At 45.0% G+C, this 25304-nt stretch overlaps 1 protein-coding gene across 5 annotated transcripts in view; it reads left to right on the top strand.

Annotated features, from left to right (window-relative positions):
* The window catches only part of FAM184B (family with sequence similarity 184 member B), a 107248-nt gene that overhangs the window by 37757 nt on the left and 44187 nt on the right, over positions 1 to 25304 (top strand). For all 5 annotated transcript variants that reach the window (XR_014812185.1, XR_014812186.1, XM_005674541.4 and 2 more), the window contains exons 2-5: positions 14060 to 14803; positions 15841 to 15976; positions 17576 to 17715; positions 18258 to 18464. Coding sequence is in view for 3 of the 5 variants with exons in the window: in XM_005674541.4 (XP_005674598.3) it covers positions 14060 to 14803; positions 15841 to 15976; positions 17576 to 17715; positions 18258 to 18464 (1227 nt within the window). In the remaining 2 variants the exon portion in view is untranslated. The remainder of the gene's footprint in view (positions 1 to 14059; positions 14804 to 15840; positions 15977 to 17575; positions 17716 to 18257; positions 18465 to 25304) is intronic.

Genomic DNA, 25304 nt, shown 5'->3' with positions numbered 1-25304 from the left:
CAGCGCTGGCCATGCTGTCCTCCCCCACCCCTTGCACCTCCCCTCGCAGCACCCCACCCCCCATTTCCTGCCTTTGGGCCACTTCTTGCTCCTGACCCTCCCCTGTCCTGGACTCTCCTCCCCTTTCTCTTCACTTGGCTGATGTTTGCTGATTTTTTTCCAACCCAACTCAAGTACCGCCTGCACTCTGCTGCCTTTCCTCTCGGATAAAGGAATATGTCATTCATTCAACAAATATTAACAGGGTCCTTGCCCCATGTCAGGCACTGTTTTGGGTGGGACCTGGTAATGGACTCAACACAAAAACCTACCTGCATATAACTCATATTCTAGAGAGGGAGACCAATAAGCCATATAAAAAAAAAATCTAACGTATAAAATATATGATGTTTCAGATGAAGGTGACATGGAGGAAAATAAAGCAGAAAAGTTTAGGGGGAGAGCTAGGATTTGGGTCATCAGAGCAGGTCTTGCTGCTAAGGTGGCGCATGAACAGAGACCCAGAGGAGAATGGAAGTCCTGGAAGATGCAACAATAGAGGTGGAGATGCAGTGAGAGAGGGGGTGTGCTTGGCATGACTGAGGCCTGGCAAGGAGGTATGGGTGGTTGGAGTAGAGCGAATGGGAAGGAGAAGAGGAGGAAATGAGCTCAGAAAGGTCACAGGGAACCAGAACACGTGACACCCCCCCCCCCCACCTTGGCTGATGAAAGGCTCTGACCTTTCCTAAGTCATCAGAAGTTTGGAGCAATGGAGACACATGATTTAAATGACTTTTAACAGCCTCTGGATGGCAAGGTAGAAACAAGGGTTGAAGCCACTGTAGTCTTCCAGGTGCAAGATGACTGGTGACTCAGATTAAGGGCGGAATGGGACGAGAAGTGGTGAGATTCAGGAATGGCTCATGGCGCGAACTTGGGATGTCAGAGACGCATTTGAGACAGAGATGGCTCTAAACATTTTTTAACCTTTTTAAAACAAAATTGGTAAAATATAAATAACCAAATTTACATTGGAAGTGTACAGTTCAGTGACATTTAGGACATTCACATGGTCGTGCAGCCCTCATCACTGCCTTTCTCTAGAACTTTTTCATCATCCCAAATTAAAACTCTGTCCTCATCAAACACTAACTCCCCCGTTTCCCCTCCCCTCATCCCCTGGCAACAGCATTCTACTTTCTCTCTCTGTGAATTTTATGACTCTGGGTACCTCATGTAAAGTGGACTCATACTGCATTTATCCATTTGTGACTGGCTTATTTCACTTAGCTTCATACTATCAAAGTGCATCCCTGTTGTTGCATTATGTCAGGATTTTTTTTTTCTTTTTAGGCTGAATAATACATCATTGTTTATCCATGTATCCGTCAGTGGACATTTGGGCTGTTTCTTCCCTTTGGCTAGTGTAAGTGATGGTGTGACCCTGGGTTGTACAAGTATCTATTCAAGTCCCTGGTTTCAATTATCTTGGAACTGAAATTCCAGAAATGGAATTGCTGGATCATGTGGTAATTCTGTATTTAATTTTTTGAGGAACCGCCGTACCTTTTCCAGAGTGACCACACCATTGTACATTCCCACTAGTGATGCAGAGTACGTGCTTCCCACAGACATGGAAGGGCCATGGCTAGGAAGAAGAAAAATAAAAACACAGAAAAATGATACAATCTACCACACACTGCTAATCCATAAGCCCCTCAACAGACTGATCTTATTTGTTCTGTTTTTCCAGTGCCTAGCATGTAGCATACAGTAAATATAGAAATATTTTGTGAAAGCTTATCACTGGCTTGTTTTCTTTTTAAAATATTTCAGTGAGTGTTAGTATATTTATAGTTGTACAGCCATCACTACAACCTAATTTTAGAACATTTCCACCCCAAACCCCAGTCCACCCACCCTCCCCCCATCTGTCCCCTTTGGTAACCATAAGTTTTTCAAAGTCTGCAAGTCTTTTTCTGTTCTGCAGATAAGTTCATGTGAAGTTTTTTAGATTTCACATGGAAGTGATATCATGATGTTTGTCTCTCATTGACTGACTGACTTCACTTAGGATGATGATTCCTAGGTCCACCCATTGCTGCCATTATTTCTTTCCTTTTAATGGCCGAGTAATATTTCATTGTGTATGTGTACCACATCTTCTTTATCCACTACTCTTTCGATGGACATCTAGGTTGATTTCATGTCTTGGCTATTGCAAATAGTGCCGCAGTAAACATTGGGGTACACGTATCTTTTTGAGTCATGGTTTTCTCCAGATGATGCCCAGGAGTGGGATGGCTGGATTATATGGTAACTCTATTTTTAGTTTTTTGAAGAACCTCCTACTGTTTTCCACAGTGGTTGCATCAGTTTTCATTCTCACAAGTTTAGGAGGGTTCCTTTTTTTCCACACCCTCTCCTGCATTTATTGTTTGTAGACTTTTTAACTATGGCCATTCTGGCTGGTGTAAGGTGGTATCTCATAGTGGTTTTGATTGGCATTGCTGTAATAATTTCATCAATAAATGATGTTGAACATTTCTTCATGTGTTTTTTGACCGTCTGTGTGTCTTCTTTGGAGAAATGTCTGTTTAGATCTGCCCTTTTTTTGATGGCATTGCTTGTTTTTTTGGTATTGAGCTGCAGGAGGTATTTGTATATTTTAGAGGTTAATCCCTCGTTAGTCATTTCGTTTGCAAGTATTTTCTCCCATTCTGTGGATTGTCTTTTTGTTTTGTTTATGGTTTCCTTTGCTGTGCAAAAACTTTTAAGTTTAATTAGGTCCCATTTGTTTATTTTTGTTTTTATTGTCATTACTCTAGGAGGTAGATTTGAAAAGATGTTACGTGGTTTATGTCAGAGAGTGTCTTGCCTATGTTTTCCTCTAAGAGTTTTATAGTATCTGGTCTTGCATTTAAGTCTTTAATCCACTTTGAGTTTATTTTTGTGTATGGTGTTAGAGAGTGTTCTAATTTCATTCTTTTACATGTAGCTGTCCAGTTTTCCCAGCACCACTCATTGAAGAGACTGTCTCTTCTCCATTGTATATTCTTGCCTCCTTTGTTATATATTAGTTGACCATAAGTGCGTGGATTTATTTCTGGGCTTTCTGTCCTGTTCCATTGATCTACATTTCTATTTTTGTGCTAGTACCATACTGTTTTGAGGACTTAGCTTTGTAGTATAGTCTGAAGCCAGGGAGCCTGATTCCTCCAGCTGTTTTTCTTTCTCAAGATGGTTTTGGCTATTCTGGGGCTTTTGTGTTTCCATACAAATTTTAAAATATTTTGTTCTAGTTCTAGCACTAACTTTTTTTCTAAACAAGCTTATTCTGTTTCTTTTCATTTTGGATCCAGAAAGATTTAGGGTCCAATCCCAGCATCCTCATTTTTTAGCACTATTTTAACATTATTTTATTTATTTTATTATTTATTTTTAGCATTGCTTTTTGGCAGTAATAGTAAAAATCATAATGGACAGCATTTCTTGAGTGTTTATTTCATGCTAAAAATGCTGCTAAGAGTTTTAGGTTGAGTATGTTACTGTAATCCCCAAACAAATCTATGAGGGAGGCATTGCTTTCTTCATGCCATAGATGAGGTGACAGAGAATCAGAGAGGTGCAGTAACTCCCTCAAGGTCACACAGCTAGAGAGAGGTGGAGCTACAATGTGAACCTAGGTGCAACAGGCTCCAAAGCCTCCTTTTAAGCACCATGCTCTGTTACCCCTAAATGTTAAGTTCATCCCACCCAATGTCAGTTTCCTTATCTGTAAAATAGGGAGAAGCATGAGAATGTCCACTTTGTAAAATCATTAAAAGTGTAATTGAAAAAGTATTATGGGAGTAATTCCGTTATGGTCCAGCAGGTTAAGGATCCAGTGTTGTCTCAGGTTTCTGCTGTGGTGTGGGCTTGATGGATTGAGGATCCAGTATTGTCACTGTAGTGTCTTGGGTCTCTGCTGTGGTGTGGGTTTGATCCCTGGCCTGGAAACTTCTGCATGCTACATAGCCAAAAAGAAAAAAAGGAAAGAAATATGAAAAATAGTATTACCTGGATTGCCTGGCATAGTGAAGCTTATACTCTGGGCACTCAACAAATATTATTTCCTGTTTTCCGTTTCACTTCTGACTTCTGCTGCCAGACTCAATGGAAACTTCCCTTAGGATCTGATGCTGAGAATCCATTAATTATAGCTTTGTTAAACCTACAATACTCAACCTCTAAGACCTTAACAAGCCAGCTGCTGAAATTTTCTCTGAAATCAAACCATTAGCAGTGGATTTCTAAAACTCTTGGGAAAACATCGCAACTTGTTCAGTATGTCTCTTGGCTGCTGAATTATTCATGTCCCTTAATGGATTCTGAAGTCAGCTTCCTCCTGAGGAGATGGATTCATAAATGCAGCTTGGGCCAGCTGCTGTGATGGTTCAGCTGAGTAGGTGGTGAGTGAAAGAAAGCAAGCAGGTGGCAAGAGAAGGGTTACCAAGTGACCTGCGAGGCACCAGGTCCAGGATTGGTGGGTCTGCTCAAAAATCTGCTCCATAATTTCAGACGCTAAGAGGGGCATGAGCTGGGGTGGGGGAGCAGATTGTGTCTCCATAAACAAGAGACATTTCTTTTTGAGAGCATAGTGTGTGAAGAGAGAAGGAAAAACAAAACAAAACAAAACAAAAACATGTAATGAGTACCTGCTATGTGCCAGACACCTAAAAGATGAAATCCTATTTGATCCTCGAAAAAAAAGCATACAGGTCTGGGTTATTTCTATTTTATTTTATTTTATTTTTCCCGCTGTACAGCATGGGGATCAAGTTACTCTTACATGTATACATTTTTTCCCCCACCCTTGTTCTGTTGCAATATGAGTATCTAGACATAGTTCTCAATGCTATTCAGCAGGATCTCCTTGTAAATCTATTCTAAGTTGTGTCTGATAAGCCCAAGCTCCCGATCCTTCCCACTCCCTCCCTCTCCCATCCGGCAGCCACAAGTCTATTTTCCCAGTCCATGATTTTCTTTTCTGTGGAGATGTTCATTTGTGCTGGATATTAGATTCCAGTTATAAGTGATATCATATGGTATTTGTCTTTGTCTTTCTGACTCATTTCACTCAGTATGAGAGTCTTTAGTTCCATTCATGTTGCTGCAAATGGCATTATGTCATTCTTTTTTATGGCTGAGTAGTATTCCATTGTGTATATATACCACACCTTCCGAATCCAATCATCTGTTGATGGACATTTGGGTTGTTTCCATGTCCTGGCTATTGTGAATAGGGCTGCAATGAACATGCAGGTGCATGTGTCTCTTTTAAGTAGAGTTTTGTCCAGATAGATGCCCAAGATGCAGCTTGGGCCAGCTGCTGTGATGGTTCAGCTGAGTAGGTGGTGAGTGAAAGAAAGCAAGCAGGTGGCTTGCTTTCTGTGGGGATTGTGGGGTCATATGGTAGTTCTATGTATAGATTTCTAAGGTATCTCCAAACTGTTCTCCATAGTGGCTGTACCAGTTTACATTCCCACCAACAGTGCAGGAGGGTTCCCTTTTCTCCACAGCCCCTCCAGCACTTGTTATTTGTGGACTTATTAATGATGGCCATTCTGACTGGTGTGAGGTGGTATCTCGTGGTAGTTTTGATTTGCATTTCTCTTATAATCAGTGATATTGAACATTTTTTCATGTGTTTGCTGGCCATCTGTATATCTTCCTTGGAGAACTGTCTATTCAGGTTTTTTGCCCATTTTTCCATTGGTTGATTGGCTTTTTTGCTGTTGAGTTGTATAAGTTGCTTATGTATTCTGGAGATTAAGCCCTTGTCCATTGCATCGTTTGGAACTATTTTCTCCCATCCTGTAAGTTGTCTTTTTGTTTTCTTTTTGGTTTCCTTTGCTGTGCAAAAGCTTTTCAGTTTAATTAGGTTCCATTGGTGTATTTTTGTTCTTATTTCTATTGCTTTGGGAGACTGATCTGAGAAAATATGCATGATGTTGATAGGTTATTTCTATTTTACAGGCAATAAACTGAGGCTTAGAGAAGTGAAATAACGTAAGCAATTTTAAAAAGAGTTGAGAAGTATATATATCAAATAGAATTAGGTTTTCTGTCTGTGAATGATAGAAAACCCAGTGCAGTCCAGCTGGAATCACTGCAGGGCTGGCATGGCCCTCCCCTGTGTCAGAGACCCTGGCACTTCTTATCTTATTGTCCTGCCAACCTTCGCCTATGCTGTCCCTTCCTGGTCCAAGAGGACCATTCGAAAATAGAAGATTCATCCCGGAAGAAGTAATGACACATCTATTTATATCCAACTGGGCAAGACTTGGTCCCTTAGCTGCTCTGAGCTGGAAGGGAAGCTGAGAAATGTGACAGTGTGCCCATAAAATGTGAAGGCTTCTATTTCTAAGGACAAAGGAATGAAACAGATACTGGGTCCTCCAGCCATCTCCGCTATAAGGAAGTTAAATCTAGGCCTTTCTCACTCCAGAGGATCCCTTCTCCATCAGGCTTAAAGGGCCCTGGGTACAGTCATAATGGAACAGTCTGGTCTCACAGGTGCTTATTGTGAGCCAGCACTATGTGACGTGCCCTCTTGCAGTATCTCATTTAATCCATCCTCATAAAGCGGCAGCTTTATTCTTCTCATTGCACAAATGAGCAGACTGAGGCCCGGTGAGATTACAGAGTGTGCCCAAGGTCACACGGCGAGCAAAGAGCCTCTGGACCCGCACATTGTATGGCGTCCGTACACTGGCAAATAGGATCTGCACTCAGGCAGCATAGACTCCAAAGCCTGGTCTTTTCCTTGGTGTGCTTGCCTGTTTCATGTATGTTCCTACTTCAGGGCCTCTGCTCCTGTGGGTCTCTCTTCTGGAATCCTCTTCTTTTTAAAATCTTTAAAAAATTATTTTTGTTTTTATTTTATTTTAAAACATTTATTATAGTTGATTTACAACATTCTGTCAATTTCTGCTGTAGAGCAAAGTGACCCAGTTATACATATATGCGTGTGTGTGTGTATATACATACACACACACACACACACATATGTATCTTCCACCATGTTCCATCACAAGTGATTGGATATAATTCCCAGGACGTCATTGCTTATCCACCCCAAATGCATGGGGTCCTATTCTTTTTCTAAATTAAAGTATAGTTAATTTACAATGTTGTGCCAATTTCTGCTGTACAGCAAAGAGACCCAGCCATATATCCATTCTTTTTCTCATACTATCTTCCATCATGTTCTATCCCGAGAGACTGGATATGGTTCCCTGTGCTGTACAGCAGGGCCGCATTGCTTATCCATTCTAAATGTAATAGTTTGCCTCTACCAACACTAAACTCCCCTTTCATCCCACTCCCTCCCCACCCCGCATGGCAACCACAAGTCCATTCTGCATGTCTGTGAGTCGGTTTCTGTTGCATAGACCATTCATTTGTGCCATATTTTAGATTCCGCATGTAAGTGATATCACAGGGTATTTGTCTTTCTCTTTCTGACTTACTTCACTTAATGTGAGAATCTCTAGTTGCATCCATGTTGTTGCAGATGGCATTATTTCGTTCTTTTTTATGGCTGAGTAGTGTGGAACCTTTTTTTTTTTTTGCCTTTTCTAGGGCCGCTTCTGTGGCATATGGAGATTCCCAGACTAGGGGTCTAATCGGAGGTGTAGCCACCAGCCTACGCCAGAGCCACAGCAACATGGGATCCGAGCCGCGTCTGCAACCACACCACAGCTCACAGCAACGCTGGATCCTTAACCCACTGAGCAAGGGCAGGGATAGAACCCGCAACCTCATGGTTCCTAGTCGGATTCATTATCCACTGCACCACGACGGGAACTCTGGAATCCTATTCTTTCGATCTCTCTCCCCCCTTACAGAGTTCTTGTTCGGTCTAATAGGAAACACACGGAGAGTCTGAATCAGGTCAGGCACTGTGCTAAGTGCCTGGGGAACCACACAATATATTAGCTGAGCTCAAGCTCCCTGCTCTTATGAAGCTCACATATCAGTTCGACATTCAGCACCTAAATGTCCATAATGTGACAGGAAAGGGCCATTACCACCAAGTGCTCCACAGTGCACAGGAGGACAGACGGCTGGAATGAGTTTCTATTATCTGTAGGGAGCTAAAGGGCATTTTATATAGGAGGTGAAATTCCTTCTACTTTCCGCCACTTGCTCCAAATAAAACTTATTTATCTTGGAGTTCCCGTCATGGCACAGTGGTTAACGAATCCCACTAGGAACCATGAGGTTGTGGGTTTGGTCCCTGCCCTTGCTCAGTGGGTTAAAGATCCGGCGTTGCCGTGAGCTGCGGTGTAGGTTGCAGACGCGGCTCGGATCCCGAGTTGCTGTGGCTCTGGCATAGGCTGGTGGCTACAGCTCCGATTCGACCCCTAGCCTGGGAACCTCCATATGCTGCGGGAGCGGCCCAAAGAAATAGCAAAAAAAAGACAAAAAAAAAAAAAAAAAACCCCTCATTTATCTTGAGTTATACCATTTCTCTTGCATCTTTTCCTTTCTACCAAATTCTTCTTCTCTGCCTTTCTCTGGTGCCCTCCACCTTACAATGATCCTGTTTGCCCATCAAGACATCTTCCTGCTCTATCGCTATTCCCTTCACTAGTGGTTTGGGGGAAGAATGGCATATGTCCTTCATCTCCCCTTCCCCACGTCCATTCTCTTCTCCTAGCCACAAGAGTCTGCTTCTGCCCCCCCCCCCCAGACTGCACCATGTATTATCAAATACTCTGACTTTGTCTCAGCCTACAGTTGAGAGTCCAGGGTTACCGAGTCCAGGTTTGTACTGCTTACTGCCTGGCAGGCCAATAAATTGAGAGATGAGTTGTTGGGGCAAAAAAATAGCAACTTTATTTGAAAGCCAGCAGGTAGAGAAGATGGTAGACTAGTGTCCCAAAGAATCATCTTGCCCTGTTTGGATACTAGTTTCTTTTATGGAACAAAGAGCAGGGAGGTGAAGAGGTGAAGTAAAAAGGTGATAAGTTGTTGCAAATATTTCCTGGTTCCGGCCAGACTCCGGACGGGATGTATTCATTTCTTCCTTCCTTCCTGCAGCCATTCACAGGTGGGGATGGTCAGGGCATTTCCTGTGAGCTAAACAAAGGTATTTTCACTTAAAGGTCAGGCACGGGGAGCAGGAAGATGGGCCATTATGTATCCTTTAAGCTGTCGGCAACATCCCTTTAGTGATTAACTTATAGCAGAAGAATACAATACAAAGGTTAAAGTGAAAGAACCAAACTGACTCAGGGGGATGCTGTGGAGATGAAATGTGTTGAAGTACATAGGATTCAAAGAGTAACTGTGTATATAATGTACCAACGATAGAGGTTCAGGTTATTAAAAAGCTAGTAATAATAATGAAGCAAGAGCAGTGACATCCTTGGGATGCTGTGGCGAATAACTACGCCGAATAGGATTCAAGGAGTAAGGATGTAAAGTCAGATTCGTTCTTCCCTATTACCACGCATTCTTTTCTCTGGACGAGAGATGACATTCATTTTGTAGTTATTGGTTATCTGGCGTTTCTCAGCAATATCTCGTATAGCCCTCAGGACAGCCCGAGGAGGTTGGTGCTATTGTTAATCCCATTTTACTGTTAGGAAACTCACCTCCAGACAGGTTGAAGCACCTGCCCTGGGACAGAACTTAGGAGGCAGGGAAGCTAGGCCTCCAGCTCAGTTTGGCTGATTTTGGAGTCCAAGCTCTTCATCATTACTCTTTCAAAAACCAGGAGGTAACATCATACTCTAGGGAAGTAAAAGTGGACCAGGAGTTAGGTTTGCAGCCCTAAGAAACGTGGTAGAAAATGGAAACCGCCCTTATGGGTAAAGGAATCAGCAATTACTGCAAGACCACTCAATTAAATGGTGTCAGCATGGAGAGCACAGATAAGGTTGATAATCTCAAGTTCTGGTTAATAGCATTTGACAGGAGCCGAGGTGTTGATCTGGTGTGGATAATACCGAGGATGGGAAGCTGAAGATGAGGTGGACAGCGGATCTGAAGACGCCAGTAAGAACACGTAGTTGAGGAGTTCCCGTCGTGGCGCAGTGGTCAACGAATCCAACTAAGAACCATGAGGTTGCAGGTTCGGTCCCTGCCCTTGCTCAGTGGGTTAAGGGTCCGGCGTTGCCGTGAGCTGTGGTGTAGGTTGCAGACGCGGCTCGGATCCCGCGTTGCTGTGGCTCTGGCGTAGGCTAGTGGCTACAGCTCCGATTCGACCCCTAGACTGGGAACCTCCATATGCCATGGGAGTGGCCCAAGAAATAGCTAAAAAAAAAAAAAAAAGACAAAAAAAAAAAAAGAACACGTAGTTGAAATGACTACTTGTGGATAAAAAGGAGAGAAGTTAAGATGAAAGAGGCTTTTGGACTAGGAGAAGAAAGAGGGCCAGCTCAGAAAGCAAGTCTGAGAGAGGAAAAGAAGTGCAGAGGGTGGGAAAAGAGCCCGACCTGAGGGTAGACAAGACGGCCCAGCGGAGTCGTTGCCAGAGTGCCCTTGCCGTCTTGTGGGCATTCACACACGTCTCTGTGTTGTACAGAGAAATGAGTTCGATGCTTTCGAATGTCCTACAAATCCTTCCTGTTAGTTTTATGATGCAAAATGGCATCTCTCCCTCCTCCCACAGGGAGAGGAGACACCTCTTTCATCTCTTTCCTAGGATTCTGCGTTAACTCTGAAGACTCAGGTTTTTAAGGTCAAGCTCTGGAATTTCATGGCTTGCAAAAAAAAAAAAAAAAAAAAAGCAAAAAGCAGACTTCAAGTTTACCAGCAGGAATGGAAAAAAAAAAAAGCATAAGGAAATTTTATTTAGTACCATTGAAGTAAACGCATGGATGATGTTTCACAGAGAAGCAACTTAGTGTCTCTCAGTAGGTGATAGGGAAACAAATTCTAGCACATCCCTATGATAGATCATATGAAGCAGCCAATAATAAAAATGAGGAACCTCTCTAAGTACAGAAATGGCATATCCTCCAAGATATCTACGAAATTTTTTTTAAAAAATCACGGTGTATGTGAATGAAAAAAAGATGATGCATATAATATGATACGAATCATAGCATAACAGAAAAGAACAGAACAGAATATACTTTCAGGTTAAGCACGCATAACCCTAAGAGTAGCCTTCCAAGGAGGGGCAGGAGACGGTGCGTCTGGAGCCCCTAAAATGCCAGACGTTCCCAGCCCAACAGAACAGTTGGGCAGGCCTTTTGTGGGGATTGTTTGGGGACTTGAATTGCAAGACACCGTGAACACATGTGTACATGCCAAAGCATCCTGAGGCTCGAGACCCTCTTGGCTGCCTCCAGCCTGAAATCTAATCTTGTGTAAATTCGAGGGTGTTCCTGTGAGGCGAGTTTTCACAGACAGAGCAGACTCACATGGGTGAATGCTGGAAAAAGCTGAAGTCCTTAAGGTCCTGATCCAGAGAACGTGGGTCTCACTCTGATGGGCTCGACATTTGGCTTCTTTCTTCGTTACGTGTTTTGGTGGTATCAGAACATACTGGATCAGCAGAGACGTTTTCTGTTTTACAGGTGTAGGTGAATGTAGGAACTCCAGTCCCCAAGATCACCACCCCCATCGGTCATTTCTTTTCTTTTCAGTGGAATCGCCAATGCTCAATTTCATGGAATAACCTTCACAAGGATGTTTTGGTCTCCACCATGAGCAAACCCCATTTATGCTAAGGTTGCCTCACAGCAAACTCCACTGAAGAAAAAAAATCAGTCTTTTTATCAATTGGAGTGTACAGAAGAAGAGTTATAGCACACTCGAGACCGCTTAGCCTTAGACTGGTCTGCTCACAAAAGTTGACTCTTAGCTGACATCTGGGAACCTAGACTTGTGCAAGTTCTGCACAAGAACTGTTTGTGCAAATAATATGACTTATGTGAGCACCTGCTTTCCTTCTGGGAGTCTGGACTGGTGGTAGTGCCGAACAGAAGTTGTCTACGCGACTAGCCCTCAATAAAAACCCTGCTGAGTCTTCCATGAGCACCTTGCGTAGACAGTATTTCACATGTGCTGTCATAACTCCTTGCTGGAGGAATTAAACTAGTCTTATGTGAGGATTCTTGGACGCTTTCGCCTTGTTTCCTGCAGACTCAGACCTCTGTTTGCTGATTGTGCTTTGTATCCTTCCGCTATAATTAATCATAGCCATGAGTATGACTGTATTCTGAATCCTGTGGCTTCTCCGATGGTTATCATAGCTGTTGTAACAAATATATGCCAAGACTTCAGAGGCTCTGCATGACAGTTTACTTCTTGTTCATGCAGAGATCAAGGCCAGTGCTTCTGCAGGGCAGGTGGCCTTTACTCAGACATTGAGGACTCGGGCATCTTTCATTTTATATTCTACCTTCCTTTAAGGCCTCTGAGTCCTGTCCATCAGGTTTGCAGATGGAAAAAGAAGAGACTGTGGAAAGCAGATGCCTCCTTCTTAACCCTCCCCTTAGCCTTGACCCCAGTGTTAGTCCTGAGATGACACACATCATCACTTCTGGCCACATTCCATTGGCCATCGCTGATCATATGGTCCCATCTAGATGCAAGGGAACTAAGAAATGTGGTCTCTGCTTGGTGGCTGTTTCTATGCAGCAACTCTGAGGAACGAAAGCATGAATCTTTGATGACCAGCAACAGCGCCATAATAGATACGTATTTTGAACCTATCACGTGCTCAACTTCATACCAAGTGCTGTGAAGCAACACAAAGAAGTCATATTGTTCTTGCTCACACGGAGGGTGAAATATAAAAGGGAACTGGTTGCCCCAAGGATGAGAAGGCAAGGGTCCCCTTTTCTGGTACGTCTTCTTTCCTACTAGACCCTGGCTCTGTGTTTCCATAGTAACTGGTGCTGATCCCTCACAGCACTTGGTGCACTGAAATTGACCGTGTTCTTGTCTGACCTTCCTATTGAATTATAATATTTTTGAGGTCTCAACTTCTGTTGTCTTATTGACCAGCACAGAACCTGGCCCGTCTGAGGAAATCAGTAAATGCGTAAATGAACGCTTGGGTGGGGCAGTGAGATGCAGTGCAGTACCATACCGGGAGTGCGAGCTTCAGAGGCAGTGAAATCTTATCCTTTGTGACTTCGCTGGAGTTCCTTAACTTCTCTGAGCCTCGGTGTTTCATTCTTAGAATGCGGAGAAAAATACCAACTTTGTAGGGTTGCTATGAGGATTTTCTGAGATAATGAACATGTATTCAGCACCTAGCTGGTCCCTGTCTGGTTCCTGGGGATATGGAGAACAGTCAGCCTTTCATCATGGAGTACAGTGTTAGCTGTGAGTTGTTCACAGATGCCCTTTGTCTGGTCCAGGGAGTTCCCTTCTATTTCTAGTTTGGTCAGTGTTTTTGTGAGGAAGAGGTATTGAATTTTGTCAGAGGGTTTTCTCGTGTCTTCAAGAGACATTCATATCGCTTTTGTCCTGTATGCTATTTGGGGGGTGTGGCACATTCACTTTTTTTCAGGATGCGAAATCAACTTTGTCCTCCTGGGATAAATCCCACCTGGCCATGATGTATGATCCTTTTTATGGACCACGGAATTCTGTCTTCTAGTGTTTTGTTGTATTTTGGTTTGGTTTTGAGGGTTTCTTTTTGTGTCCCAAAGTGTTTTAGACCCTTCACTGGCTTCCGGTGGCACTCCCCAGAGGTCCATGTGGAATACCACCACCGATGCGCCGCCTCCCCGCCCCGCCTCCCACTCGATCCCCCCCCCCCCCCCGCCTCCCACTCGGCCCCCCTTCCCCCTGCCTCCCTCCCAGCCCCGCCCCCGTGGGCCTTTCTGCAGCATCACGCCCTTGCTCTGCTTCCACTATGTCCCCGTCCCACTTCCCTGCTCCCGGACTGGCTTCCCCTGGGGTCAGTTTCTAATGAATCACTTCCACACAAGTCCTCTTCTCAGGTGCAGCTGGCAGGGATCAGCTTAAGTCACGGCCACGGTCAGGGACCTCTCTGGTCACGTGTCCCCTCGCACACACCGACACTCCTCCGGCTGATTGGGCCCCGGGGGTCTTCCTGCAGGTGATCTACGCGCTGAACACCCGCCAGGACGAAGCCGAGGCCAGCATGGAGGCGCTGCGGGAGGCCCACCAGGAGGAGCTGCGGAGCGCGGTGGCCAAGACCCAGGCCAGGCTCCTGCAGGAGCAGGGCCGCGCGGGCGAGGAGGCCCTGCGGCAGCGCATCCAGGCCCTGGAGAGCGCCCTGGAGCTGCAGAAGCGTATGACGCAGGAGGCGCTGGCCCAGTCGGCCACGTGCAGGCTGGAGACCAAGGAGAGGGAGCTGAGGGTGGAGGCCGAGCATGCCGAGCGCGTGCTCACCCTCTCCAAGGAGATGCTGGAGCTCAAGGCCGACTACGAGAAGAGGCTCCGGCACCTGAGCGGCCAGGAGGCGCCCCGGTGGAGCCCGGAGCCAAAGGCGGAGCCCGGCAGCGGCGGCGGCGGCCTGGAGATGCGGGAGGTCCTGCTGGAGGTGGAGCGGCTGCGGGCCGAGAACCAGCAGCTGAGCAAGGACTATGCCCGCAAGGCCGAGGAGCTGCAGGCCACCTACGAGCGGGAGAACGAGGCCATCCGGCAGGCCATGCAGCAGTCGGTGAGCGAGGCCCTGTGGCAGTGGCAGGAGAAGGAGACCGACCTCCGGAAGAACTTCCAGGTCCAGGAGTCGGCCCTGCAGGCCCAGGTCCGGAAGCTGGAGGGGGATCTGGAGCACAGAGGCCGCAGGATAAGCGACCTGAAGAAGTACGCCCAGAAGCTGAAGGACAGGATCCAGGTAAAGCAGGGGCTCTTCCTGCCTCCCAGGTGGGATGGTAAGCAATGGCCCCTGTACCACCACCTCCTAGGTGTCAGGCACTGTGCCAAGGCTTGACTTCTGCCAAAGTGAGTGTTTTTACCTCCATTGAGTTCAACTACATTCATTCAGCAAAGATTTATTGAACACCTACCATGTGCCAGGCAGGGGCTATGGGCAGGAGACACATGATGAGCTAGACTTGGTCCCTGTCCTTTGAGAGCTGGGAGACTTATAGTTTACAGATGAGGAATTAAGACAAATTGAGGGAGTTCCCATGGTGGCTCAGTGGGTTAAGAACCTGACTTGTATCCATGAGGATGTGGGTTCGATCCCTGGCCTCACTCAGTGGGTTAAGGATCCAGCGTTGCGGTGAGCTGTGATGTAGGTTGCAGACGTGGCTCAGATCCTGAATTGCTGTGGCTGTGGTGTAGGCTAGCAGCAGCAGCTCCTATTCAACACCCAGCCTGGGAACTTCCATATGCCGCAAGTGTGGCACTAAAAAGCAAAAAAAAAAAAAAAAAAAAAAAAAAAAGACAAGACTGAAATTGAAAAGCTTAAGGACTGGCCTAGCTGGGCACACAGCTTAAAAGTATTTGAACTCAGTTCAGCCCAATTCTAAAGCCCCTGCTTCACTCCATAACAACTTGCCTGCCCTGAAATCCTTGGGATTTTGTGCTTGTGGAAAACCAGACTGTGGACAGTGCAGTTACGTGAGCCTCACAGACTCCCAGAGCCCCATCTCTAAAAGTAGCAGCTGCTAATAACCCTCATACTCCCTGAGCGTTTTTTCTGCCCCGCACACTTTATCTGATTTAATCCTCACTACAGAAAGGTTAACTAACTTGCCGAAGCTCACACAGCCAATTAGAGGAGGGATTTGATGAACTGAAGTCTGGAGACTAAGGGTGTATGCTGTGTACTTACCCACTTTTCAGATCTGATGTTGGTTCTGTGTACACGAGATGGCTCCACACAGAACTGTAACCCAAGAAATGAGACCCTTTCTGTCTGTTTAGGACCTGGATGTGCAGCTCAAGGAGGCTCGCCAGGAGAATTCAGAGTTGAAAAGCACTGCAAAAAAGCTTGGGGAGAAGCTGGCTGTGGCTAAAGACAGGCTGATGCTGCAGGAGTGTCACATGACACAGAAAACCGGTGAGATGCCCTGAACCATTTCCTTACACTTTAAAAAGGTTGGCAGCCAGATTGGCCTTTGGCACCACTTGCAGCCTTGAGACTGTTGAGGGAGCAGAGGGGAGGGCAGAGCTGTTTGACCTGATCTGCCTGCTGGGCAAGTCCAATCCTTACAGAATATGAATCTGTTGATACCCAGAGGTGCGGCAGGCCAGATCTAAAAGGCACAATGCAAAAGGGCCGTGGCCCCCAGGTCATTCCTCACTGGGTTCACCATAGAGCCTGAGCTTCTCAGCACTGGCTTATCCCCAGACTTGGACCACACTGTATACTCTGTCATTCACACAGTGATGTTATCGTACCTTCCCAATGATGTTGTGAGTTAGATATTGTCAGTATCCCCTGTTGCAGATTTAGAAATGGGCTGAGAAAGGTTAAGTGGCTAGTTCAAGACCAATCAACTGGCTGGTGGTAGAGCTGGTGTTGGTGTCTAAGATTATCTGACTCTAAAGTGCTCTCCACTAAGCCCCCTTGTCAGAAAGTTCTTGAATATGTATAGTGCCATCAACTTGACCTGCAAGGTGTAACAGAGGCACAGAACATGGGAGTTCTCATCGTGGCTCAGCGGTAATGAACCTAACTAGTATCCCTCAGGACTTGGGTTTCAATCCCTTGCCCTGCTCAGTGGGTTAAGGAGCTGGTGTTGCCTTGAGCTGTGGTGTAGGTCACAGGCATGGCTTGGATCGGGCGTTGCTGTGTCTATGGTAGAGGCCAGCAGCTGCAGCTCTAGTTTGACGCCTAACCTGGGAACCTCCATATGCTGTGGGTGCGGCCCTAAAAAAAAAAAAAAGGCATAGAACATGAACTCTGCCCCCAGGGAGCTTTTGGGATGGTTATGTTACAGCCTACAGCATGCTTTGGTATCATGGGCATGGCCCAGGCAGCAGGGAAATAGGTGTCTGGAAAAGAAGAAATCATCTCGGGTTCAGAGGAGAAAAAGTATGAGTTGGAACTAGAGGGTATGGGGGATGTATTACAGTCGTCTCAGAAGTAGGGCACGAGTACCTCGGGGAACAGGGGAAGAGACTGAGCAATTCTAGCTATATTTATTTTTTGTCTTATATTTTAAATCCCTTTAAATTTAAATCCTTTGAATATACGTCCATATCAAGGAACAGCCTCAATTTTTTTGTTTTCGTTTTATGGCTGCACCCATGGCATGCGGAAGTTCCCGGGCCAGGGACTGAACCCATGCCATAGCAGTAACCAGGCTTGGTTCAGTGACAATGATGGATCCTTAAGCTGCCACACAGCAAGGGAACTCCTGCCCTCAATTTTTTTTTTTTTTAATCTATGGAAAGCACAATCAAAAAAATTGGAAGATGACTAGTTTTAAGATGGGAGAACCACTATTTCAACTCAATAGGCTACTTGGGCAAAGATGACAGTCACCACCATGAATGACCATGCTCGAGGACTAGCAGGCCGTGGAGCAGGGATTACCTAGGGGAGTCCTAGGCAAAAGAGCTAAACAGCATAATGATAACCCAACTCCAGAGGCCTCGGGCACAAGGCCAAGGCAAAGGGCATTCCCAGTGATGCTGACCCTTGTGTTTGCAGATGACATGAAGATGGAGAGAGTTCCAGAGAATGAAGTCCTTGAGAAAGAGAATGATTTGGAATCCCACAGTGGCTATCCACAGCAAGATCAGAACTTTCTCAAGGAGTGCCCGTGCACCAAAGGAGGCCCAGATACACAGGTAGTGTCTGACCCAGCCCTGGGGATGGAGCAGTCACAGGAGGCTCTGCTGGAATGAGTTCCAGGCAGAAATCAGTCCCCAGGTGCAAAGGGTCCCTTCGAAGCAGCAGGTCCTGTGGTTTCACAGGTGGATTCGTGGGTGGGAAGTTCCAGCCAGCTGTCCTGCTAGCTGCCTGTCGTTTGAAACTAGGAGGCTGAGAATGGAGCAGAATTCTCCCAGCTCCTTATTGTCAGCTTCTGAGAAACTGGATACTTGCTTAGGATTCCTGCTATATATTTCTAGTTGAAACAAAGGGAGCTTTCTTTAGAAACCAGTGTAAAAGGGGCTGGAATATCTGATCCTAGGACAATAGCTACACTGTTGCAAGAAGCCTTTTTACCATGAGGGATAAGGGGAAGTCACAAATATCAAACGCGTTGTCTTATAAACGTTATTGTGCCTTGTGATACAGGCTTTACAGTTAACATATCAACATGGTGGAAGTTACACGGACAAGAAATGGTGATTCCCTGGCAGCTTTATAAGCCCTTTTCTTTTCATAGACCAAGAAAGAGGCAAGTATTGAGACGGAACATATGAAGCAGCAATACGAAGAAGACCTTCGTAAAATCAAACATCAGACAGAAGAGGAGAAGAAACATCTCAAAGAGCAGCTGGTGAAGCGGCTGGAGGACTTGGTGAAGAAGCACTCAGTGGAGATCAGATCCGTGCGTGCGACCGTGGAGGCTGAAAGGAAGAGGCTGCAGAAGGTGAGAGCCACGTTCACACGTACTGTTCCAGGTGGTTTTCCTTGCCTCCACCTTCCTCTTTTCCTCTTTTGTTTCTCTTTTTAAAATTAAAAAAAAAAAAATTGTGGAGTTCCCGTCGTGGCGCAGTGGTTAACGAATCCGACTAGGAACCATGAGGTTGCAGGGTCGATCCCTGCCCTTGCTCAGTGGGTTAACGATCCGGCGTTGCCGTGAGCTGTGGTGTAGGTTGCAGACGTGGCTGGGATCCCGCGTTGCTGTGGCTCTGGCGTAGGCCGGTGGCTACAGCTCCGATTAGACCCCTAGCCTGGGAACCTCCATATGCCGAGGGAGCAGCCCAAGAAATAGCAACAATAACAACAAAAACAACCAAAAAGACAAAAGACAAAAAAAAAAAAATTTGTCCCTTTTTTAGGGCTGCACCTGTGGCAGGTGGAAGTTTCCAGGTTAGGGGTCGATTCGGAGCTACAGCTGCCAGCCCTACACCACAACCACAGCAACGAGGGATCCGAGCTGTGTCTGCGACCTACACCACAGCTCATGGCAATGCTGGATCCTTAACCCACTGAGGGAGGCCAGGGATTGAGCCGGAATCTGCATTCTCATGGATCCTAGTCAGCTTCTTAACCTGCTGAGCCACAGAGGGAACTCCCTCTTTAGTCTCTTCTCTCCTTCCTCAAACATGTCCTGAGCTCTTGCTGTATACAGATCTAAGCTGGTTCTCTGACCAAAGGGAGTCCAGCATCTTCTGGAGGAGACAGGCCCCTCTCACCCCCATGATCAGGAGACGAAAGGGCCTAGAGTCATTGACATGGGGTGGAATTGTGTCTTTCAAGGGCTTCACTTTGGGGAAATGAAATCCTCTTCTCGGCAAAAACAGAGAGAAATAACATGAAGTGAACCCGCAGTCCTGGCAGACTGCCTGGATTCTAATCCCAGTGTGACTAGCCTGTAGCTCTGTGACCACAGCAAGTTATTTAACCAGGCCCCTTCACAGGAACGTGCGGGCCCCAGGTTCCTCATTTATTGTTATAAAACAGATGGTGATGAGAGCACCTCACAGCGAAGCCGAAGATTAGGTGAAGTAATCCATGTGAAAAAACAAAGCAGATCATAGTGCCTGGGGCGTTTAACCGGCCCTTGGTAGATGCCAGTAATTAATTACTCAGTGGGCGGGCAGTGGGAGTGGATTCTCAGCTTCTGTGTTCTGGTCCAGCTTCCCACCAAAGGGGGCTCCTTCTGCTGAGAAGGAATACAGAGCCTCATCCCTTGTGTTGTCATTTTTGAATTAATTTTTAATTTTTTATTATAGTTGATTTACAATATTCAACCAATTTCTGTTGTATAGCAAAGTGACCCAGTCATATATATGTATTTTTTTTCTCACATTATCCTCCAACATTTTCCATCACAAGTGACTAGTTATATAATTCCTTTTAAAAATTCTTTTTTTTTTTTTAATGGCTTTACTTGCAGCATACAGAAGTTCCTGGATCAGGGATTGAATTGGAGCCAAAGCTGTGGGAGTGCCGGATGCTTTAACCCACTGCATTGGGCCAGGGATTGAACCCAGGCCTCCATAGCAACCCAAGCCGCTGCAATTGGATTCCTAACCCACTGTGCCACAGAGGAAACTCCTCATTCCTTGTGTTTGCTGAGGAAGGCAAATAGCATTCAGAAAAAGAAAAGTTTTAGAAAAAGAGTGAAGTGAATCCGTATTCTTGTAAGCATAGGTGGTGCTTTAATTATGACAAGAGGGCCTCTTTCTATCTAAGAACTTGCATGATCAGCTTTGAGTTTTCACTCATAATCATATGTAACTAAGGGATGCAGAGTGTGATGATAGAGTCGTAGGTACTCAAGAAACATGTGTTGGATAAATAAGTAAACTCATGGACGACCAGTCTTGGATCCAAGTCCTGACTCTTTCTCTGGCTTTATGACCATGGACAGGTCACTTAACCTTTCTGAAACCTAACTTTGAAAATAAGGGTAAATGCTTTGTTATGTGGATTAAATATGGTTTTGTGTATAAACTCTTAGCTCAGTGCACAGCACGTAGGAAAAGTTTGATAAACGGTGGCTGTGATAACTCACTGTGAGCCCTGGGTAACATCTTGTATGATGATATTATTTAGTGTCCACTGTCCTTTATAAAGCACTTTATTCTTATGAGCACATTTAATCCTCCCAACTGTAGTACAGGATGAGTGTTCATATCCCCATTCCAGAGATCAGAAAACTGAGCCTCAAAGATGTTATGTATTGACTCACACAGACAGTAAATGGTGGAGCTAGCGTTAAAACCTGACAGTCTGGAGTTCCCTTCATGGCTCAGTGGTTAACTAGGAACCATGAGGTTGCAGGTTCGATCCCTGGCCTCGCTCAGCAGGTTAAGGATCCAGCATTGCCGTGAACTGTGGTGTGGGTCGCAGAAGTGGCTTGGATCTGATGTTGCTGTGGTTCTGGCATAGGCTGGCAGCTACAGCTCCGATTAGACCCCTAGCCTGGGAACCTCCATATGCTGCAGGTGCAGCCCTAGAAAAGGCAAAAAAAAAAAAAAAAAAACAAAAACAAACAAACAAACAAAACCTGACAGTCTGACTCCAGAGCCTGTGGAAGCAGATGTATGGAAAGCATTTTCCTCCCCACAGCAGGGACCCGTTGCACAAACCCAGTCCTCACATAGCTGAACCCTCTTTGCTTCCTGAGCCTCAGTCAGTGGGAGGGACAGTAGCTTTCCCGGAGCTACGGGTTGCCCTGGTAACCTGTCAGCCAAGCCGGATTCTGACTGCAGAAATCCCACTTCGGTTTTAATCAGGGGCACGAATCCATTTGGGAAATGAATCATGTAGAAATAAAGCGCATTTCCTCTTGAGTTTTTTTTTTTTTTTCCTTTTGAAAGAATTATGGTCATTTCTACAAACTGAGGATATAAATTATATAAATTAGGCCATGCAGACTAGAGGAAGGTAAGACCTTGAAGAGGTCCCAAATCCAGTGTTTACAGACTCCAATGAGATACCGGTTTCCCCTCTAGAGTTAAGAGCACACTCTTTTTTGGGCCCTTGAGTATAAGTGTATCATGTATCCTGAATGCTACCTGAACCTGAAGAAGCTGCTGCAGGGGATGGGCTGGAGCTGATGCCGAAGGCCCATCTGCCTTCCTTGTCTGCGGATTAGATGATATTACCACTGAATGTTGACAGAGCAGGGTACGTGGCCTATAATTAGCACTCACCCACACGGATTCCTAGGAGAGCCTGGAAAGTTAGTTACTGAGTCCCCACTGAGCTGTGCCACACACTCCATACCTTGTTCGTATCACTTAGAATGCTGGATGGCAGGTGTCACAAACCCACCCTGGGCCGTTTATGCAAGAAAGGAATCTAGTGAAGGGTCATGAAAAGCTTGCCAGAAAACCAGAGAACAGGGCTCGGGAGCTCCCCAGCCAGCAATGAAGACATCCCTGCTGCCCCCTCTGAGCCCAGACCTGCCCTTTACACAGCTGCCACCACCAGCCCTGGGCCCTGGACATTGCCTGCAGAACTGCACTGCCCAGTACTTAATTAATTCCAAGTAAGTAATATTTTAAATGCAGTCCCTCAGTGGAACTAGCCACATTCCAAGGCTCAATAGCCATCTGTGGCTAGAGGCTACCAGACTGGATAGCACAGTGCCAAGTGATTTCTTTCTGTTTGTTTGGGTTTTTTTTGCTTTTTAGAGCCAAACCTGCCTATATGGAAGTTCCCAGCTAGGGGTAGAATCAGAGATACAGCTGCCGGCCTACACCACAGCCACAGCAGCGTGAGATCTGAGCTGTGTCTGTGACCTACACCACCTCTCAACAGCAACGCTGGATCCTTAACCTGCTGAGTGAGGCCAGGGATTGAAGCTGCATCCTCTTGGTTACTAGTCAGATTTGTTTCCCCAGCACCATGACGGGAATTTTCCTTTCTCTGCTTTTTTTTTTATTTTATTTTATTTTTTTTTGTCTTTTTTTTTTTTGTTGTTGTTGTTGTTGCTATTTCTTGGGCCGCTCCCTCGGCATTATTGTTGTTGTTGTTGTTGTTGCTATTTCTTGGGCCGCTCCCGCGGCATATGGAGGTTCTCAGGCTAGGGGGTGAATCGGAGCTGTAGCCACCAGCCTACGCCAGAGCCACAGCAACGCGGGATCCAAGCCGTGTCTGCAACCTACACCACAGCTCACGGCAACGCCGGATCGTTAACCCACTGAGCAAGGGCAGGGACCGAACCCGCAACCTCATGGTTCCTAGTCGGATTCGTTAACCACTGTGCCACGACGGGAACTCCCCTTTTTTTTTATTTTAATGATTTTTATTCTTTCCATTATGGTTGGTTTACAGTGTTCTGTCAGTTTCTACTGTACAGCAAAATGACCTAGTCTCTCTCTCTCTCACACACACACATTCTTTTTCTCACATTATCCTCCATCATGTTCCATCACAAATGACTAGATGTAATTCCCTGTGCTATACAGCATAATCTCATTGCTCATCCACTTTAAATGTAATAGTTTGCATCTATATAATCCCATACTCCCAGTCCATCCCATTCCCTCCCCCTCCCCCTTGGCAATTACAAGTCTATTCTCCAAGTCCATGAGTTTCTTTTCTGTGGAAAGGTTCATTTGTGTCATATATTAGATTCTAGATATAAGTGATATCATATGGTATTTGTCTTTCTCTTTCTGATTTACTTCATTCAGTATGAGGATCTCTAGTCCCATCCATGTTGCTGCAAATGGCATTATTTTGTTCTTTTTTATGGCTGAGTAGTATTCCATTGTGTGTGTATACCACATCTTCCTAATCCATTCAGCTGTCTATGGACATTTAGGTTGTTTCCATGTCTTGCCTTTCTCTACTCTTTATGTTCATGATTTTCTTTAAATTCTTAAACATGTTTATAATTGCTCTCAACATTCTGTCATTTTACTTCTGGTTTTTCTCCTGGCTATAAATTGCATTTTCTGCTTCTTTGCGTATTTAGTAATTTTTGGTTGGATCTTGGACATTAGGAATGTTAACTTGTTGAAGGTCTGAATTTTGTTATTTTTTTAATGAGTACTGAATTTTGTCTTGGCAAGCAGTTCAATTACTTGTGAATCAGCTTCATCTTTTCCAGACATTTTTTTATTGTGATTAAATATACATAACATAAAAGTTATCATTTTCCAGACTTATTTTTTTCAAGTTTCCATAATCTTTTTTAAAATTAAAAAAAATTATTAAAGGACAGCTGATTTATAGTGCTGTGCCAGACAGCTTTAGTTTTATTTATATATTTATTTTAATTTTTTATTTTTATGATTTTTATTTTTTCTATTATAGTTGATTTGCAGTGTTGTGCCAATTTCTACTGTACAGACTTTTTTTTTTTTTTTTTTTTTGTCTTTTTGCTATTTCTTGGGCCGCTCCCGAGGCATATGGAGGTTCCCAGGCTAGGGGTCCAATCAGAGCTGTAGCCGCCAGCCTACACCAGAGCCACAGCAACGTGGGATCCGAGCCACATCTATGACCTACACCACAGCTCACGGCAACGCTGGATCGTTAACCCACTGAGCAAGGGCAGGGATCGAACCCGCAACCTCATGGTTCCTAGTCGGATTCGTTAACCACTGCGCCACGACGGGAACTCCCGGACTTATTTTTAAACTTTGTTAGGATGCCAGTTTAGCCCTACTATTGAAGCGTGTGGCCCTTCCTAGGGTCTCACGTCCCAAATATTGATTAGTATTGGTGTTAGTATTATTTATTGCTAACGATAAGTGACATTTTAAGCTTTGTACTGGTGTACTCTTTCAGCTGCATCATGAACTTTAAATAAATACCAAATAAAAATTTTTCTTCTTGAGTAAAGTTAACATGTTTTCCTTTAAAATGCCAGCTGAAATCTCTGCTTGGTAATTTTCTGTGCTTGCTCATCTGTTGTTTTCATCACAGTATCTCCTTCATATATCTTTTTTAAAAAAATTTAATTTTTAAAAAATGTTTTGCTTTTTAGGGCCCCACTCGCAGCATATGGAGGTTCCCAGGCTAGGGGCTGAATCAGAGCTACAGCAACGCCAGATCCTTAATCCACTGAGCGAGGCCAGGGATGGAACCCACAACCGCATGGTTCCTAGTCAGATTCGTTTCTGCTGCGCCACAATGGAAACTTCCATATATCTTTTCTTAAATTGCCAGCAATTGTGGACAGACAGTCTAGACAAGAAAACAGAAAATGGGTGGGAGTCCTGCTTTTGTCTCTTACCAGCCATTGGATTTACTCCATGTGAAATGGATGCGGTAAAGCCTTTTTCCCCAAGAACTATGAGAGTTTAATGAGAACAGAACCTATGAAAGAACTTGTGAATCCTGTAAATTAATAGCCCGTGGAACCCTCTTCCAGGTAAAGAATGCAGCAATTTATACATTGGAAAGCATCCGTCTCCTTCTTTTCCTTATGCTCTTGTCTTCGTAGTTGTTTTTTGGGGGGCGGGAGGGTGGGTTGTTTTCTCTCTACCAGGTTTAGGAAGAGAATGTTAAGCCTCCTGTTGAAATCCTCAAGGTCACTTTGGAATGAGCTGGACGTGGGCATGCTTCCTTTTAATCTGTGTTCTCCAGGTGACCCAGAACTGTTTGTTTTCTGACAGTAAACCACACTGTTCTGCACCCAAAATGCAGCTTTCTAATACCAAAAATTGCTGCTGATATCAGTTATTTCCATGTGTGGGGAAATTTTTTTCCCTTTAGGTCCATTTGTCAAGGCAACAGCTGAAGCCGTGATTGATTATATGTACCCTGGGAAATTAGACTGTGTAAAATTAGAAACGGTAGG

Source organism: Sus scrofa, chromosome 8 (assembly GCF_054392235.1).
Source record: "Sus scrofa isolate SSC_HxYL_T2T_F1_AM1 chromosome 8, Sscrofa_HxYL_maternal_Yorkshire_Landrace_v2.0, whole genome shotgun sequence".
Lineage (NCBI taxonomy): Eukaryota > Metazoa > Chordata > Mammalia > Artiodactyla > Suidae > Sus > Sus scrofa.
The sequence above is the reverse complement of the archived record's forward strand: the minus strand, read 5'-3'. Positions and strand labels throughout refer to the sequence as shown.